The sequence below is a fragment of the Anser anser genome, assembly GCF_964211835.1.
Source record: "Anser anser genome assembly, chromosome: Z".
Taxonomy (NCBI): Eukaryota; Metazoa; Chordata; class Aves; order Anseriformes; family Anatidae; genus Anser; species Anser anser.
In genome coordinates this window covers 68,633,515-68,653,564 of record NC_139723.1, presented here as the reverse complement: position 1 = coordinate 68,653,564, position 20,050 = coordinate 68,633,515, and the positions used below count along the sequence as shown (strand labels likewise).

Below are 20,050 nucleotides of genomic sequence, written 5' to 3'. Positions count from 1 at the left end.
GGGTGTGGGGCGGAAGGCTGGGGGACGCGGAGGTGCGGGGCAGCAGGGAGAGGAGGCAGGCTGTGAGGGAGGCTGTGAGGAGGAGGAGGCAGGCTGTGAGGAGGAGGAGGCTGAGAGGCAGGCTGTGAGGAGGGAGGCTGCGAGGCAGTGCCCCCGCGGGCCGCCCGGAGCTGTCAGCGCCCGGTGCCGTCCTCCCGGTGCCCCGCGGCTTGCCCGGCAGCTGGCTGCGCAGCGCTGCTGCTGCTGCTTCTCCTTTTCCTTTTTTTTCCTATTTTTTTTTTTTTTTAAAGGGACTTCTGGAAGGTCTTGAGGCCGGTTCGCGGCATCGCGATACTGCAGGACTCGTGGTTTTTGTTTTTTTGTTTTTGTTTTTTTTTCTTTCTTTTTTTTTTCCTGAGGCTTAGCGATAGAAGGGAAAGCCCGTCGGACTGTCCGACCGTTCCCCTTTCGGAGAGGGAGATGAAGCGCTAACGAAGCGGTTTCTCAGCGCAGCCTGGGCGCTGCCTTCATCCAGTGCCCGGGCTCACCGGGTGCCCGCCTGTCGGTAGCCCTCGCTCGCCTTCCGTGCTCTGCAGCCGACGAGTCCCGTGCCCCGAGGCTTTGCACGAGCTGCCCGCGGTTCGTCAGCGTACGGGGAAGCCTCGGGGAAGGAGGCGAGCATGCCCACGGTGCAGCCGCCTGCCTACTTCGGAGCACATCGTGGCTGTGACGTGCCCTGGCGAGGTCTGGCTGGAAGGCGTGCGGGACGGCACTGACGGTGTGAGGCCGATGTGGGGCTGGGGATTTCTTACGGGTCTCTTGTAAGGCGCTACGTGATGCGGGCTGGGTAGCTTCAGGGCTCGCGGTTAAACGTCAAGAGACCTGTTTTAATGAGAGGCCTTACCGTTTGTTGGGCTAATTATTTAAACCTCATAAGAAACGTATTCCCGGTTTAACAGATGATGGGTATTCTTTATAGCTGTGTCTTATACCAGTTAAACCTCAAGGGTGTATTTTGAAGGTTAACTTGCGTGGGAAAAACTGTAGTAAGAGTTGGCTTCTAGACCGATGTCCTATTTATATGAATTCTGAGCTACTCCGATGAATTTTGGTCAGTGCCTAGGGCAGTGAGAAAATACTTGATGTGGTGGGGTCCTAACAGATAAGTCCCTCTGCGGTTATAGAAGGATTAGTGGAAATCTGAAGTGTTTCAGGAAGGTAAAAAATCGTGTACGAATTTTAGCAAGTAACTTAATTCTGACTCTTTAGCACTATCTTTTCCTCTGTGAAGTCATGAAAGTATAATGAACTGTATCTTGTAATATAAATTGTTGTCTTATGGCAATATTAAGAGAGTTAGGCTGAATATTAGAGATTCGGGAAGGTCAATGTATGTCACATCAGTGCAGGAATATTGACTCCATCCTTGCTAGTCAGTCCCAGGGCAGCAATGACAGAGCAGCCGTGGAATTTTTCCTTTCGCATGGACAGTTTTGCTTACTTTAAATTACCTACATCTGGACAAGTTAGTGTTTTGAGTATGTGTGCAAGTTATAACCCTTCTCCCCCACCCAAATGCTCTCTCACATTTGACTAGGAATGTTCACAAATCACAGAAAATGGTAAATGGCAACTGCTTGTCTCTTATTTATTCATATGTCTCTTCAGAGATGGGCTACTTTGAATTTATCATGAGTATGGTTGAAAACACATGGCAGCGTTAATTGTAAGTGTCCTTCAGAAATATTCTACACAAGGATTTAAAGAATATCTCAGTAATTCTGTATGTCCTGTTACCAGCAAACAGATGTTAGATAAGTACTACTTTGTCAGGCTATATTGAAAATTTAAAACGTCTCTGCCCTTGTTGTGATTTCAATAACTTGTTCTAGCCGAAGGAGGGGGTTATTTGTTTGTGTTATGTGAGTATGCAGTTAGCATATTACACATTAAATAAGTCAGTACATGCAGTTATTACCCAGACATTTATTAAGAGGCAAGCTGAAGGACGTGATCAAAATAATGTGTGATGGTCTTCTGTTCTGGTTTTAAATGGAGCAGTTATGCTCTTCCATAAGGATCTACTGCTCGTTAAAAGATACTGTACTTGCTCCAAAGTCCCCTTGTCAGTCTTTTTGGTATTACAGTCACTTTCTAAATAGATTTTCTGTTTGTGCGGGAAGACCTGCATGAGCCTTAGAATGAAGCTGAAAAGGGAAACTGGCTCTGCTGTTAAGTCATAAATGTAAATATTACCCTTTTTCTTCAGTCTCTCAAGCTCTCTGTTTGTCACAAGAGCAGATCACATTTTCACTAAAAGCTGTGACATTGTAAGCTATCTTTATACCACTGTAGGAGGAGAAGGGAGTTATTTTACTAGGAAATGCAGCTTCCACGTAAAACACTTAGGACCTTTTATTCCATGGCAGTGTATTAATTTGGTTTATATAAATAGGTCCTAACAATGAATTCAGTGGTAACTGTACTAAGATTTCTAGTAACTTAAGCTATAACTTCTGATTTGTGGGGAAATCCATGAAGGCAAAATGAACCTCCTCCTGTGTGATCTTAACAATGTTCTTTTAAAACGTTCAGACAGTTTAAGTGATGTTTATTTGTATCTAAAATTGGTGTAGGTAACTTAATGCATTCCTGAGTGCAGTATTGGTTATGCTGCCATAACCTCATTTTTATAGAAACAAAAAGCAGGAAATGCTGTGATTTGTCTTCTCTTTATACAGTAACCATGCACTGTGTGACTTGCATGAAAATTTAGTGTTCCAATTTCAAAATGTATGTGCTAGATACAGCAAGCTTGTGAGTTCAGCTGCAAGAAAACCTGTGTAGATATTTATGCTCTATTATCTGCAATTCCTGTTTGATGCCTGCTAGAGACAGTAAAAACACAGTGAAAGCAAAGTTTTGACAACAAGGACAGGAGTACTGGTAAAAGCTTGCTGGTCTGGGATTTGGTTACAAATTGTAGCACCTTTAAAGGAGTGCATGAATGCATTAACAGAGCACTGGTTTGGGCAGTGAGGTGGGAACAGGGTGAGCAAGTTCCGTCAGAGCACAGCCTAGCAAAGGTTTGATTTTTCTTTTCTTTTCTTTCCACTGAAATGATACTAGTCTTGGCTCACGTTCTCAGATTGTACTTATAGTTAAAATATATAGGCTATTTACTGTAGCTACTTTCAGCTAAGATAAAATATAATAGTGTGTTTTATTGCTTTTCAAAATTCTTGATATTTTTCACTGACAGCTTAAATAAGCTGCCACATTTTCTGCTTCCAATTTAAGCTGAATCCTCCTGTGAGAGAAATTCCACCTCCTACCTCTTCAGTGCTCTGTGGCTTGAAAGTATTTTTGGAAGAGGGTCACCCTCTCCTATGTCTGATTTTTATCACTCTTAGTTATTGCAAGTGGTAGGGTTCTGCTTAAATGGCTTGATCTGCTATGGCAGTTTCTTTGTTCCTATGCAAAGTAAATAGATTGTAACTAACTAATCTGGAGCTTTCTGTCTGGTTGGATTTAGTGATAGTAAAGATTCAGTCTTCGCTGTCACTGAGGGAAGTCTAGGTGCTGTTATTGAGATGGATACCTGGGGGCAGACATGTGGAACCGGGCCTTTCCCAAAGCTGCAAGATATTCTGTCAATTACAACATATCTTTGACGGTCAGTTTGTCCTTCTGTAGATAGATGTGAACCTCACGAGATCTTCTGGAGCGCCGATGCGTTTGTTATTGTTTGAAGTCAGAGTAAAGGTAATGGTGCAGCTGTGCAAGAGTTTATCCTGGTGCGTGAGAGGATGAGGTGGGAGTGGAAGCAAGCAGCTAGGGGTGGGGTGACTGTGGGAATGCCGCTGTTGGCTTTTGCTGGCTTCCAGTATTCGTGAAACTTGGCTCCAGTTTGCTTAAAATAGAAATTATGCGCTGCCACGTAATTGTTCTTCAAACAAGCTTCCAGAGGTAGTTCTTAGCAGCGGCCGTGAAAGAGAACGGATCTGTCGTGAGCTCTGGAGTTTCTAATGCTAATCTCAGTGTTCTCAGAGAGCTCTGTGGAAACCCCAGGGTCGTCTTGTTTTACTGTCTATCTGCTCTGCTCTCACTTAAAACTCTAGAATTACAGCTCATTCTTTTGCTTGAGACAAAGTGGACAGAAACCTTGTAAGAGGGCTTCGTTACTTGTCTCTGGGTGACTAGGTGAATGTTGTTAAATGGTATGTTGCTTTCTGTTGCTTCCCTCCCTTTTTATCTTTACCATGCTGCCTCCAAAAATCTTCCTAGTTCCTGCTTGACCACTATGCAGAACTTGAGAATCCTGCTCAGTGGTGAATCTTCTTGATTTTTTTCTTTTAACCCTGTAAGATAAATTGGGGGGGGGGGGGGGGGGTGAATGAGGGGAGGTGGGAGGAGTTGTTTGCATGGAGTTTTTTGTTTGTGGTTTGGGGATTTTACTGAAGATTGATTTTTGTTGGATCTTGACTGAAAATTGTCCGGGGGGGGGGGGGGGGAGGAAAAAAAAAACAGCACAGCTCTTTTTACTGGATGCTTAAGAATCATCTGAAATTGGGAATTGTTTGACTTCTGCCTGGAGACTGACATGACTTTGGAAATGTATTAATACAACAGTAATTCTCCCTCACCCCCCTTAATTTTGCTCAGAAATATTTCCTAATTTTTTGATGGTGCTTGGCATCCAGTGATGATGGACTTGAAGGTGTTTGCAAAAAGGGTTTTCACTCCTTTTCTGTAACCTTAGAATGTCATTGAGTATTCCTGTTTCTCTGCTATGAGATGAGACGAGAACTGAAGTCACAACCTCAGTTTCACGCTTTCTCAGTATATTTCTTTTGTATCCCTGAAGTGTAAACTGTTTGTGTCATTTGTGGAATTTTTACATAGTCCTGCTTGTTCTCGTCTCCCTTGTCCTAATATTCTGGGTTGTAATGGAATAGCCACTAATGTACTTATTACACCAGGGGACTTATGTCCTCCCATAGTGTTTCTCATCAATATATTGCATATCATTTATTGCTGACACGTTGCTGTTGATATTTGACCGCCTTGTAACTTATCCAGGGTCACTGTGGAAGATGGGAGTGGAACATGGGAGAAATGGACTGTGTCTGCTAGTCCACACTGACATCTAACCACATCTGACGTTTTGTTTTCTGTGCTCTTTTTCTTTTTCAGAGCATCCTGTCATCTTGCTTTTGAGCAAACTGAAATGAGCTTTTGCTCAGTTGTCAGCAGTGATGATCAGGTCACTTTGTGAGCTGTTAGTTAACCCTCAGAGGTGTGCAACTAATACTCCTTGTTTTAACCCAGAAACACGTATTGCATTTCACTAGTTATTTCTGTCAAATAACACTCTTATATCCTGAGGATTTTTTTGTATATCCTAATGACCACTATGCTTGTATCTTCAGAATTGTTCCTCTTGGATACTGTTGAAGAAGAAAAATCTAATGTATGAAAATACTCATTTGAGAAACAAATTTATTTTCTAAGCAAATTCAGTGTTACCATGCTACTACCAGTAAATGTCTGCAGACTTTTGTTTTAGTAATTCTTTAAATAGGCAGCTTCAAAGGTTAGTGGATAATCAGGTCTCCCGATTACCTACAGGTAACATTTACCTGTATTTGAAGAGGCACATGAAATGCAAACATCTGAATTGTGTGATGAATCTTGCAATGACCTCCCATTTGCAGTTCATGTAGAGTTTACTGACCTTGTCAGATTAATACACTCTAGCAGGCAAGTGTTTGTTTACTGTCATGGTTAAGACAATATTCTAATTGTTTTGAATCATGACAGAGTCCTTTAATTTCTGGTTGCTAAATGTGTTCTTTGAAAACTCATTTGTAGTCAGGGACAGTTCTTTCAGTCTATCAACGTCTTGCACTTTTTTTTTTTAATTTTGTCATGTTTGTAGACTGCTGAGTTGTTTGGTATGATACTAATATTCCTTTCAATTTTTTTCCTCTTGTTGTAGGTTAACTTTACAATACTGATTACATATCTGATGGCAAATGTTCCCTTAAAATGCATCTGAAATGTTTGTTTTTTCACTAAAGTAAATATCACTACAGATGCCTAGCCTATGACTAAAGAATTGTTTGCTTAATCTACAAAAATATTGAAGTTGTGATTAGTACAGAAACTCACTGAAATAGTGTTCTTTAAAAAAATTGAAAGTATCTGCCATATTAAGGATCCGTAGTGCTTATTAATTTTGCTGATTTGTTCATAAAGTAAAACATATGTGATGGTTCATGGAGTTGTATAAAGTTCTTTCTGAGGAATTTCAAACCCGAAATGGAAATGTGAACAGCTGGGTTTTAAACAGAGGGGCTGGATGGAGTTTTTCTTAAAACTCCAATGTAAATATCAATAGGCAGAAGTTTACTTTCAAAAAGTTATTTCAATAACATCTTGTATTTCCAGCAAATGAGCACTTCCGTAAATATAGAACAGACGTTTTGTTGTGTGGGGTTTTTTGTTTTGTTTGTTGTGTTGTTGGTTTTGTTTTTAAGCTGTAAGTTCTGCATTTATTTGTAATGCGCATTTCAACACAGTAGGCTTCCTGTGCTCTGCAGGCACATCAGATGCCCCAGCCGGTCAGGAGGGCAGGGGCGGTGTGCTTTCTGTGAGGGTTTCCTTCACAAGCGTGGAAAGTAGTTCGTCCATGCTGCAGAGCAAAATGCAGCCGCTCTTCCACGCCTGCCCTGCAGTTGTGGCCGCAGGCTTCTGGCGAGGCTGCTGGGCAAGCAGAGCTGTCTTTGCCTTCCAGCCTCCAAGGGCAGGGCTGGAATCTCCTGCAGCGGTACCTTCTGCTCCATGTGGGCCCGTTCGCGCCCTCAGACGTCTTCCTGAAGTTAACTCAGTTCCCATTTGGTGCCCTGGCAAGAACTTGTTCTGAGTCAGAGCTGCGTGTTTCTTATTCCTCCCAGAGGTGCTTGGGAGGAATAGCAAGGGAAGAGGTGGTGGAGCAATGCAGGTTGCTCTCTGTGTTTGTTTTAAATCAGCATTACAGGAAGAGGGAGGGGAAGGATCTCCCTCCCCGCCTTCTGTACGAGAGCACGATATGACTCCTTAGGCCACGCGGATCTCAGGCAGAGACCAACGCAGATGATCTTCAGGGCTGTCATTGTGGGAATGTGTCGTGCCAAACCGATTCAGAAAAGGTTGGATGACTGATGCTTTATGGTTCCTCTCACTGTGAAAACTGTTATGCAGACTGACACTAAAACTGCCTCTTTTGTGGAAAGCAGGCAGACAATCCCCATGAAGGAACTGAGTAATGAAACATTTTGGATTAAGCTAAGAAGCCTTCCATCTGTTAAAAGCTGGAAGGTGCTTTCATGTAAGGATGTGTTAAGTATTATAAACTGACATATGCTGATATCTTCAGCAAGCTGAGGGAGGAGAACTATTAAGGACTGGCAGAGTGTTTAGTTCAGGCGATACAGGGCAATTTAGAACTGGTGTAGTGCCTGGCCATTGCTTTTGCTTTCTGTTGGAGGTCAGCATGCCTTTCTGTTGTCTCTGACCCTAGCAGAGCTCTGTGAAGTGATGGGGGAACAGCAGGTCCAATAAGAGAGGATCAGCAGGCATTAAGGAAGCTCTCTCTTCTACCCCTGCTTGGAAACACCATCATCTGGCTGCCTTTTCAGAAGCCAAAGGACTTCAGGTCCATTCAAAAGTGTCCGTGTTGTCAGTAATTTCAGCTTTATTGTTGGTAGTGAAGGATTCAGTTCATAACAGAAATAAAGCTTTTTCCTTTTTCATATATTTCAAAGGCAGGTGGGTCAAGTAACTTTCCTGGAAATGGAAAACATGGAGGAAGGGTTCAAAAGCAGCAGATCAGTAGAATAAACAAACAGAAACTGTTTCCTTGTACCTGAGATACACATTACTTCACACACTACTTCAGCCCAAAAGAATTTCTCAGATGAAGCTTTTTTTTTTTATTAGAGATAAAAGTAAAATCAGGGCTTGCAGACTGCACTCCTGACATATCCTATGAATCCTGTTTCACCTCTGCAGTTGAAGCTAGATGTGCCCTTCTGAAGGGGAAACAAATGTTGGAAGGCTTTGAGCTGAAAGCTGCCCTATGAGATGTCCATGATGCCATCTAATTCGAGTACTTTCTGTACCATCAAATGTTGGTGCTGGTAACTTTCCCTGACTGTTCCTGAAATACTGTATATGATGCAATTTTACTAATAACATCGCAAGCCTTTAGGAAGACTCTGGCATTTCTCAGAAGGGTACTGTCTTTACCCAAAACGCTTCCCTATTTTCTCTAATTAATGATGGTAAACTAATTAAATTGTTTAATGTTCATTTTCCTGAACTCGTTTAGAGTATAATTATATTTGGTCTTGAAGTTGCCAAGTATAATTGGTAACTTACATTGGAAAATTTTGAAGTATAGATGAGCTCTTTAAAAGTTATGTGTACATACTGTAAGAGAAACAGCACTAATGTTTCTTCAGTCTCTTAAGCATGTGTTCCTGCATGTTCAGGTACAATGGTAAGCTATCTTGTCCCAGAAAATATGCTGAAGCATATAATTCCCCTCAATACCTCTGCAGAAAATGAGTATGCTGAAATGTTTGCTTGTTATGACTTGCTCAGCACCATGCATGTGCGTGGCAGTATTTTAGTTCTGCTACCAGCAGTGGAGGTGCCCGATGAAGCAAATTGGAGAAGGACAATGGTTTCAGTATTTTGAAATCAGCTACGTATGAATTGCATTCCTATATTTTAAAATGTACTGCAAAAGGGAATAGCTATTCAGTGCCAGGGCAGGCCACTTGGAGACCCTGGGAATCTAGTCTGCCAGGAAGAGTGCAGCCAGAGAGTTTAGGCTTTTGGCTTCCCTTCAGCCCACAATGTGGACTGCTGAGGAGCTAAGAAGAAGAACCAGTAGGAAATCTGCCAGCCTTTACCATGTAGACTAAGTTCCATAGGGACTTCATCAAATTGCGTCTTTGACTTTTTTTTGATTTGACAAATGATTTTTAAAAAATTTAGAATTTCTTTCCAGGCTGCAACTTGTCTGTACTCATAAGTAGTTCCATTACTTTTAACAATACTCACAAATGTAGAAACAATTGAGAACTAAATGACCATAAATAGCTGGGACCCAGGGGAAAACACAGGTTTTAATCTTGTGATTGAATCTCTAGTAAAACCTCTATGCAATTGTGGTGCCTTATAGGCTTAATTGTTGTTCTTTGTAAGCAAGTGTCCACTTTTCATGTATTTATCTGATTTGTGGTATTGCTGCCTCAGGCTGAGATAAAGCAATGTGTATCACTAAGTAAGTGACCCTTTGCTAATCTGTGTTTCACTCAAAGCCTGAATCCCAACTCAGAGGGAAATCAGAACCAAATTAACACTGTTCACCTTGTAGTTGCATGTGACTCTTGCAGTGTTCTGGATGAAGCTTCTCTGCTCATCAGCCCCACAAAGCTACTGGCAGCAGCGTTATGCTGGCACAAAGACTGCTGTGCTCACAGTAAGTGCTGTGCATCTTGTAGCCCTCAGCTACGTGAAAGCTTGGTATGGGGCTTATAAGATATGGGGGCTTATCAGAAAAGACAGACCTTCTGTGATGCTTCGGGTGACTGTTGCATATAGCCTGAGCTTTCATGGAAGAACCTTAAGCACTGTATTTGTGGTTCAGGCAAGAAAACAGCTGTGAAGAGTAGGGAAACAAAGGCTTGAGGACAGAAGTGTACCTGGAAGAAGATGAAAGGAAGTGGAAGAGGTAACACGTTAGATGAAGGGATACCAACATGAAGAAAACATGGGGCTGGGTGTGGAAGAAGAGAAGCTGGTAATTGAAAGACAGAGAATAAGTAGATGAATGAGTAAGCTGGAGGACTGGAAAGCAATTAGTTGGAGAGAGTGCAGTAGGAGAAGCAGTTGTCTTGAGAGGAGCTGAAAGTGGAAGAAGGGAGCTAAAGAAGATGGAGTGAAGGCTTAGAGAGAGAGAGAGAATACCAATCCACAGAACTTCAGAGAGGGAGGTGGGAGTACACACAGAGACACATGCATATATGGCAAAAAAGCTGGAAGAGATTTCAAAGGGTGACTGAAATAAAAAAATTTGGGAGGAAAGCACGTGTAGAGCTTGGTGGAAGGAAGGGTGTAAGATCTGTTAGCATAGCATGTGTTAAAAAGTGCAAGACCCTATGCTTTAACAGAATCTCTGCAACTAAATGTGTTTAAATTTAGGTATATTTATCACTCTAAGATTGCTTCTGCTAGGCTGTGCTGATAGCGTTTTGATACATGCTGATTTGAGAACTTTAAAATTATGTTTCTGCCACACTTAAAACCGTGATTCGAAAGACACAACAGTGAAAGCTGTCAAATGAAGAATAGGATTGTTCTTTCTTTTTTCTTTTTCTCATTCTTTTTTTTTGTTGTTGTTGTATAATGCACTTAGTACCTCTTCAACTATAAATAGCTATGCTTTAGAAGCCCTACAGTTTTTGAAAAAATACTCATTTGCAGTTTTTTTGCTTAATGGGAAATTACTCTACTCTGTTCCTATACAAGTTTATAAGGGAAAGACGACTGTACAAATTTATTCTTCTATTACCATTTGTACAAGCTCAAATCAAGTTTCTCTGATCTTAAAGCTGAAATGTCTACACATCTCCCTGATTTGCACAATTGATAAGTAGGTAAATTAGCTTGGAACAAAGCCAAGAATAGATGAAGACCAGACTTACGCAACTGCTGTGTTTTGAGATCTGTGAAACCATCTATGCAAAAGAGCTGTACTGGTTATACTAGTGGGACCTGCTGTGCTTTGTCTCCCCTCTGTGGGGAGTATATAGCTTGTGATATAGGAGCTGGTACCGTAAGCGTGACATGCTTTTTTTTTTTAACCTAAATATTTCCAGTAAATCTTGTGGGGAGAAGATACCATTGCCTCTAGATTTCAAAACGCTTTCTTGTGCAGCCAACGTGATGACAAATTTATGGTTTGGTGGAGGCACAAAGCAGGCCTATGGATCTTGCCCTAAAGAAATGCTTAAAACTAGTTTTTCTTGCTTGAAACCACAAATATCAAGTGGGTAAGCATAATTACATTTGAATTTCTCATTGTAGTTAGGATTATTAGCCAAGGTTTTTAGCGTTTGTCAGTAATAATCAGCCTATCCAATCTTTCTTCAGGTTTCTTTACAATCAGTTTCAGAAAATAAAGCAATTATATGGAACTTGTTTTTTACTTGTAAGCTCACTTGCAAGAAGCAACATCACACTTCCCCTCCTGAAGTCCAGCATCTGCTTCACTGGATTTCTGAGCCTTATTGTGGTGAGGTTTGCATTTTGATACCTAAAAGGAAGTGGGAAATGATGCAATCTGGGTCTAGCACTGTTACTCCCTTTCCATGTTCAAATAAATGGCATGTTTTTATAACTGGGAGTGGAAAAAGCTGGCTCTCGTGAGGGAAACGGTCAGTATAGCTAGTTCTTACTATGGCAACTTTTGATAAGGATTTGTCGGGTTACTGTATACTTCTTTGCAGTTGTTAAAATAATCTATAATTACATGAGTAAAAATGTTTAACTCTTTCAGTTTAACTATTTTAGTATTTCAGAGGCTGTGAATGAGCAGTCGGTGTAAGTTGTGAGAACTGTACTCTTCCATAATCATACATCAGTTTTTCTGGTTTTGTGTAGATGAGTGGCTCTCTGGCTAATGCTTAACCCAGACGTACTATGCAAGTAGGTGGAAAGGCTCTCCTTAGATCACATTGACCACTGCAGACAGGAAAGATCAAAGAGATGTAGCTTGAGTCCTTTATTTGAATGTTCACATAGTATTTGTTGTTAGAAGTGTAACTTAAACCAACTGTGCCAATGTCTTTGGTTTTCCAGGACAGAATTGTTTGACAGTACATTCTTCATTTTTCCTGCACAGTCTGGACTGAAATCAGCCCTGTTCCAATTTTATTTCAAAGGCTGCATCTTCTGACATCCAAGTGGACTTGGGGCTCAGTCACCGTAGTCGTGGATTCTGCAGCCCGTTGCCTGTAAGTTTAGTGTAGCAATTAATCCAGTGAGGGATGTTGGTCTTAGTGACTAGTTCACAGCCAGGCCAATTCCAGTACCTGGTCTAAGATTAACCTGTTGAGAAAAGTATTTCCATAAACAGTCCATTAGCATGGCACAAGGGCATGATTTGTTTCATGCACAGACTTCCCCAGCTAAGGTTCCATCAGTATTTCCTGGAAACTAGCTTTTATTTTTGCTTTCTTATATATGTGGTGTATTTTTGTAGTGGTTTGAAAAGCGCATAATGCACCTATTCAAAGAAATGAGACTGCTGCCTTCTCAGTTAAGTTATTGTCCCATTTCTGAGAGATTGTTATTGTGATATAAGTCCTCATGGTAAGAAGTAAAATGAGTCTAAGCCATCTTTAGTCATCACAAATATTTGTTTTAGCTTTGAATATTTTGCTAAAACTTAATAAGGAACTTACCTCTGTGTTAAAGAAAATGCTTTTTTGTCTTTTTTTTTTTCTTAGACAGTTTTCTCATGTAAAGGTCTTCCAGAATAGTGTGCTTTTCAGTGACTTTAAAATCAACATATTTCAAATATTTCAGTGACACTAGTTAAACTTTAATGCTTTCTATTTATGCATTGATTTGACAAGATTCCTCTTGTACTTGCTTAATATATGGCAATGCCATTAAACTAAAGTAAACCTCCAGAGTTCTAAGGTATGGATTCTTTGCACTTTTTCTTTCATGGTAGAACTTATGTTCTGGAGCAAAGTAGGAAAAATGAAACTGGGTTATGAATTTTTAATAAGAGCTGTAGACAAATTACTGTGTCGTATTAAGATGAGCTGTTTTTAACTCTTAAGGTTGGAAGTCCAATCAGAAGAGTCCTAACACAGCGGGGTGGTCAGAAATGGGACCATAAACTAGTACAGTTGCCAAGCTTGCCAGACTGCTTGGTAACCGCCTGTTTAATTTGTTGCTTCTTTATCCTTTCATACATTGCAGCACAGCTGATGAGTAAAAGCTGTCTTAGTGGCGCCTCTGGGAATAAGTTTAGATTTGGTTGTTGGTATTGATCTCGTTTGATTGAAGGAGGTTTCCTCAGTAATGAGGGGTATCTTTTCCCCTTTTTTGAGCTGGTGTTCTTCTATTTTCCCACATTTTTATGGGTATTATCTTGCTATAGTAAGTATTACTGCTTCAAGTCACAATCCTTCTTTGTAGAGAGAAAGAAATGTGACTGAAGGAGATCGTCAGTAGTCCTTAGTTTGTGTGCATGCATATATACTTAAATTATACAATATATACACGCTTCTCCCTCCCCCCCCCCCCCCCCCCATCATACATTAATTGTAATGGCAGAGGGGGAACATCTGCATTATATCTCAGAGGGTTTTATAGAATCATAGAGTGGTTTGGGTTGGAAGGGACCTTAAGATCACCCAGTTCCAACCCACGTGCCATGGGCAGGGACACCTCCCACCAGACCAGGTTGCCTGGCCTTGAACATCTCCAGGGATGGGGCAACCTGTGACACTGCCTCACCATCCTCACAGTAAATAATTTCTTCCAAATAGCTGTTCTAACTCTCCTCTCTTTTAGTTTAAACCATTCCCCCTTGTCCTATCACTCTACTCCCAGACAGAGTCCCTCCCCAGGTTTCCTGTAGGCCTCCTTTAGGTACTGGAAGGCCACTGTAAGGTGTCCCTGGTGCTTTCTCTTCTCCAGGCTGAACAACCCCAGCTTTCATACTGGGGGTATGTAACCCCAGGTTTCACACTGTTTCAACAGTTAATCAACTCTTCATGTGAAAAAATGGGGTTGTCTGATTCCAAAGCTAAAATTTTAAGTACTTGTTTGAACCTCACTTTAAAGTTATGCATTGTATGTTGTGGCAAACATTATAATTCTTATTTTTTTTAAACAAAATGCTAAGTTGTCTTATGCTCCATCAAAATCAAACTAGCTGATAGTACTTAATACTGCTCTTTGAGAAAAGATTTCTGAAGGGCGAGAGCTCATAAGTGGTTTTGCCATGATTGTTACCATTACCAGTGGAGTGTACTTCTTTCTCAAACCATGTGTCTTTTTGAAGTATAATGAACACCACTGGCTGTACACATCAGAGTTTGGCAGCTCCTTGCCTAGTTTGTTCTGTAGGAGTTCAGTAACATGAAAGAATCTAGAATGTTCACATGACAAGGTGGAAACTAACATTTCATTTAAGAAATTATTTAAGGTGTTGATAAGATTACTATAATTAAATTATGTTCTCAGTTTCAGAAGACTTTTTCCTGACCTTTCTCATACCCTACACAAATATCTTAAAAATATTTTTGGTGATGTCCTAATCAGGTGTATTGTTAACTGAAGGCATTAGAAGGCTGTCTTTTCACGTGACATTGTGTTGAACAAGAAAATTTTCGGGAAGCCAGAACAGCTCTAGCTGTAGTTTACAGAGAATGAAAAGAGCTACAAAAGCCTCGGGTGCCACTTCTGTGAATGTACAAACTGCAGTAGTCATGAAATACCGTCCAACTTTCTCGAAGGTATGTGCCAAGTGCTTCTTGTTCTGGTAACAGATACTCGGCTTCTTCTGTCTTTGAAAGAAGGGGTGGTGGGAAACGTGGGTTGCAGGTCTTCCATAAAGTTTCACCATACATTAGGCTCTCAATTTAATTCAGCAGGACAGATACCTTATTTAAAGGTAGGGTGGAATATTGTGCATATCAATTCTGGTTATATAATGAGTACAAAAGGTTAGAAAGTTGTTAAGACAAGTGACCTTAAGGCTCTTTTGTGGCTGTGGTCCGTCCTTAGGCTATTCATTTGTCTTTCAGTTAAAGTTAGCAGATCTAGTTTTAATATACGATTTGAATGAGAGGAATAATCATCATTAGCTTTGTTCTTTTTCTAAGTTCCAGTTCCCTACATTAATATGGCAAAGCTACATTACAGTCTAGTTCAGTACTGTTTGGATATCGGTAGCTGCAACACTTTTTTCATCTGTGTTTTGTTTTTTTTTTCAGTGGTGATGCACAGAAAGTAGTTTCAGGTTTTAGTTGGTATTTGTTAAAGACAATTTAATAAGTAGCCACTTCAGTAGTCTTCTGTATTGTTGAAATGTCTGTGTTGGAGGTGTTGTGTAAGAGAGACTTTCTTGCCTGTTTCTTATCTTTTAATGCATTGCTTAAAAAAAAAAAAAAATCCTTCTTTGGTGTACTGCTGATTTCAGTATGGATTCTATTTTTAAATCCTCACAGATTGTCAAAGGGTGGACAACCAGCAATTTAGTGAAGTGTTTTACTTACCGCTATTCTTGCATAAAATGCCTATGAAATTTTTGGAGGAAGGCTTATAAGGCAGATCTGAAAACCTTATCTTTCCAAATAAGAGTGCATCTTCTTGAAGATAATCAGTTCTTCATTTTCATTTCACTGAAGTAAAGCAGCTATGGCTGTTTGCCACTAATCGCTGAAACTTAGGTGTTGACTTAAGGGGATAGTGAGTTAACTGTAGTGAAAATAATGTATGTAACAGTAAATTGTCATTTTATTAATGGAGGAGATGTATAGTGTTTTCTCCTTCTCAGCAAGTAGCAACTGATGAAAATGTTTTGCTTTCATATTACAACTTAATAGATGTAACTGCTGTGAGTTCATGCTCCTTGTTTAATTTTTCTCATATTCAGTTGAATTTTCATTCATTGTAGTCTTATTTTCCCAGTAGCTAGGCTTTTTTCAAAGTAACTGTCATATTTCCTTTTCATTTTGTTTTGTTGAAAAGTTGAAGTTGGAAGTGGTTAATGGTCTTCCAAGCATAATGCCGAAATTCTACTCATCTCCAAATATATAACTTTCTTGAGAGCTTTTTGTTAAACTCCTGTTTTTGAAGAGAAACTATGTGGCTTTATTCACCAATTCAAAAACTGGTAAGGCTTTTTTGAGTGCACATTAATGGACCAAAATTTATTACTGCATGAAGAAATGATAACGTGACTTTGAAAAGACGTAGAAGATTCAGACGTTGTTAGTTTTATTTCCCTTAGACCATTAAGTTAAAATTAACTACAGAAGTTCTGGGAACCAGAGTAAGACACGCTGGGAAGCACAGATGCACTTATTCTTTCTGGCTTTAGGACATCATGGTATTCAAAATTACTAGAGAATTTTTCATGAGAAACTGTTAATAAATGGAAGTAAAAATCTACTGCAGGAATGCATGTGTTAGTTTCAGAAATCCCGCTAAAACTGTAGTACAAGAAGAGTACCTCACTTAAGTATACTCATTTTGTGTTTTGAAGTAGATAAGGAGCTCTGTTCTAGCAAAGTCCCAAAGTGAAATGTCAAAATCTGCAAATTATCAGGCTTTTGGACTTTTTATAAGAGAACTCCCTGGAAAAACAGGGCTTCAGTCTCCTATCTCAACTTATTTTATTGCCTGTTAGTGAACAAGTTTACCAGCAAGCTTGGGCACGCGTCCCTGTGGAACAAGTGACGCTTATAAGATACAGCAAGTTGTTGTCACATTTTTCATGTGTGTTTTTTTCCAGATTCAGTGTTGTTTGCTCGTTTAGATAGAATTGCTGAATTGATTTGTGGGGCTACCATTAACACCAGCATAGCTCTAATATCTTTTGGTCTGATTGCAAGTTGTCAGTATGTTTTACACTAGAAGCCTTGCTTAATGATAAAAAATTTTTTGAAGCACTGAAGGGATATACAGCGGAATATCATCTTCGCTTTTAATTATGTTAATTGCTGAATATACAAAGCTAGAAAAAGATGCAGACAGGATAGCTGCTCTCTACCGCCCCAAACACTAGTGTCATTTGTTCATTGTGATGAATTAGATCTAGAAATTTTAAAATTTTTGCTCTCATACATTCGAATCCTACTGTCCTTATAAGGAATAAAAACTACAGATCGCTTAATTCAGTAAACTAAAAGAAAACCTCCGGATAACTTAACTAGCTTAACATGTAATTTTTGTTAGCGACTCTTTCACACATTGGCTAGCTTTTATATCAGTGAGAAAGTTGCTTTTAAGTTAATGTTGTTACGTAGATGCGAATACCTTTTTTTGCTTATGGGGTCCTGGAACAAGGAGAGAGAACAGTACGCTGTTCTATGGATCACTGTAGGTAATTTGCTCTATGTGCAATGCCTTGTGAACCTGAAGGTGGTAGTTAGTAAGTGGAATAATCTGCTGCTACTTGCATAGTAACTCACACCTCCCAGATTAGGTAATATTTTCCTTTACCTCTTCAAACTAGCTTCATTATATGCAAACGACACAAGATTTCTTTTGTAAAGAGAATAACTATAAGATAAATATTTGCATTTTGTGAACAGTAGAATAACTCCTCTCCCCCCCTCCTGAAATAGGTCTGAATTTCTTGCTCTTAGATGAACTGTTTAAAAGAAGACGCATGAGCCAAACTGTAGATAACAAGTGCCTTGTGCTTTTAGCTTAGCTTATGCATCTGTTTCTTTAGTTGATACTGAGATTGCTACAGACTTGATACAAGGGGGCTTACTGCAAGAACAATTCCCCATGAACCTGTTCTCTGGTGCAAGAAAACAAAGTACTGATCTCCGAGTTAATGTTTCCTGTTGTGTTCTTAATGTGTCTGTCATAGCAAGCTGTTTACCATTTAAGCAAATCTTCTAAAGAATACTACAGATCATATGGTATAGCAAAATTCATTTCTGTGCCGATCATGTGTGTCAACTTTATTAACTATTATGTACTTCAAATTGAGCCAGCTGTATACCATGCTATTCATAACCAGTTCAGTGTAAAAGTCACGTAATACTGTTTGTCACACATTTCCCTTCTTATAATTGTTAAAACAAACAGCTGTATTTCTACATTGTCCAAACTAACTGCTTTGTTTTGTTTGGTTGGTTTTTTTTGTTTGTTTGTTTTTAATCTAAGGATTCATAGAAAAGGAATTGCTGCACAAAATGTGCTCAGGCCTTAGGACAGAACTCGAAAATAACCTCTGTTTCCCAGATTTCTGCCCTCCATTAACTTAGTAACAAACATTTGATGTGTTTTTGTGATTTGAGGGAGAAGGAGCTTTTCTTAGTCAGGAGTAACTGAATACATGCAGCTAACTTCTGCAGAATGGCTTTTCATTTCCCACTTTTGCAAGAGAAGGATTCCTTCTGAAACCTTCTTCAGCTTCCCCTAATAGCTATTTTTGTCTTTGTACTACGTGTTGTCAGATACAACTTTCCCAAGTGTATTGAAACTTAAGTATTTGTTCTTTTTGTTTCAGGGAGAATAAAATGCATCTTTCTGGATGAATGTCTAATTCTCCTCTGTTCAGGCCTTGGGAAGGGATTGCCTTTTGCTATTAATGCCTTCAGGAGTTTGGGTTTGTTTTTGTTTATCTTTAATTCTGATGTAAGCTTTCCTTCATAGCTGAGATACCATTTTCAGTGTGATAATGAAACAGTATCAACATCCAGCTATGTTAATCTATTCCTGCCCGCCTATTAAATGTTAAGAAAGTGACTTAATAGTTTAGATAGTTTTGCAAAGCAGGAAATTACAGACTTCTTACAGTTTGTCACTAACTTCAATGCCTAGAGCAGGAAGAACTGCTAAGATCCCTAAGAACGTGTTCCAGGATGCAAACATGTGGTGTTTCTGTTTTAGTTTCAACACTTATAAGGAAATTGGTTTAAGTGACTTAAAAATGCAGAAAAGTTAATTTTGATAGAAGATGATTATCAACTCTTAGTTAAGATACGACTTACAAGTGATTTTTTTCACAATCTGGGGATCAGTCAGACCTTATTTCTAAGAATTCAGTGCTATAGTATAGTTGCTGTAGAGAAAGCCTTAATGAAATAAAGCTTGCCTTGCTTCCTCTGCTGTTTTGGGCTGTATGCATGTGATACACTGACAGATCTGTTGTTTTTGTTGTTGTTTGTTTTCTAAATGTCTTCTTGCATGTACAGCTTCTTCTGGAGTTTTAACATAAACCATAGTTGCGTAGTGTCTCCCTTTTTCCTCCCCAGAAGGTGAAGAAGGGAGTTCAGAATTCCCCATCTGCCAGTTTGGTCTGTTGAGTGAAGCATCCATCAAATTCTGAAAGTGTTTTACTATCAGATGTCCTAATCTCAAGCAGTATTTCTCTGTCTCCATCCACCATCCACCCTTACCCCTAGAGGAGAAAAAGTTTTAGGGAAAGCTAAGGTGATAAATTACATGTATTGCTAGGAAATGCTGACTGTAAAACTGCCGGTAATATCCTGGTAAAATGTAACTCTGTAGTTCTCCACACTGAGAGAACAGTGGTGTTTTGTTTTCTTTTCTTTTGTAGTTTAAATGCATTTGTATATAATGGCTTTTCTGGCATAAGTTTGTCGCAACATTGAAACAGTGGCGTTTTTTATCAGTATTCTTGCGTGTTCGTGCTGATAGTGTCATGTGTAATCAAGAACATGTAATCTCTTTTACCTAGGGCAGCTAAGTACCTTCTTAAATTATTAATAGCAAAAATAAGGAAAGCAAAGCCCATGCTCTTATGGACCAATTAGTTTTACTTAGTACTCAGGGGGAGCTCGAGGTGCTTGTGTCTTTACAGGAATTCTTCAAGTTACTGTATCCCCAGACCTTCCTTTTTCTGTTTCTGTCTGTGGGGTTGTTCTCCAACCTTCATTTGTACACAAAATCAGTGTAAAAGCTGACTGGAATACACAGTATGCATTTACCTCTGTGTTCCTAGCATACCCTTCTGTAACTACGGTTAATCTTGGCTAACAGCAATCTTTGCTCTTTTCTCACATTGTGGTGTGGTAAGTAAACTTTTTTCCCCTGATGTCAGCTTAAATTTTTTTAAACATCTTGGGTCACTTCATGTGACATTCCTTGGTTTCCAGTATGCAGCCTACATGCAAACCAGAAGGTAAAAGTTTACAGCAGATCAAAAACTGATCAGGCAAACACGTGCAGAGACATCCTCCTCCAATTCCTCTCTGAGGCCGCAAATTGTAGGTGATTGTGAGGA

The 20,050-nt window shown here is 39.7% G+C and overlaps 1 protein-coding gene across 6 annotated transcripts in view; it reads left to right on the top strand.

Moving 5' to 3' along the window:
- Positions 1–20,050, top strand: part of MAP3K1 (mitogen-activated protein kinase kinase kinase 1) — a 60,018-nt gene that overhangs the window by 578 nt on the left and 39,390 nt on the right. Inside the window, exon 1 of one of the 6 annotated variants that reach the window (XM_083816955.1) lies at positions 37–723. The exons of 1 other annotated variant lie outside the window; for it this stretch is intronic. Coding sequence is in view for 2 of the 5 variants with exons in the window: in XM_083816951.1 (XP_083673077.1) it covers positions 5,238–5,278 (41 nt within the window). In the remaining 3 variants the exon portion in view is untranslated. Of the gene's footprint in view, positions 1–36; positions 758–3,787; positions 4,200–4,488; positions 9,515–20,050 lie in introns of those variants that run through there. 4 more of the 6 variants (XM_083816954.1, XM_083816956.1, XM_083816951.1 and 1 more) reach the window with 4 other exon arrangements.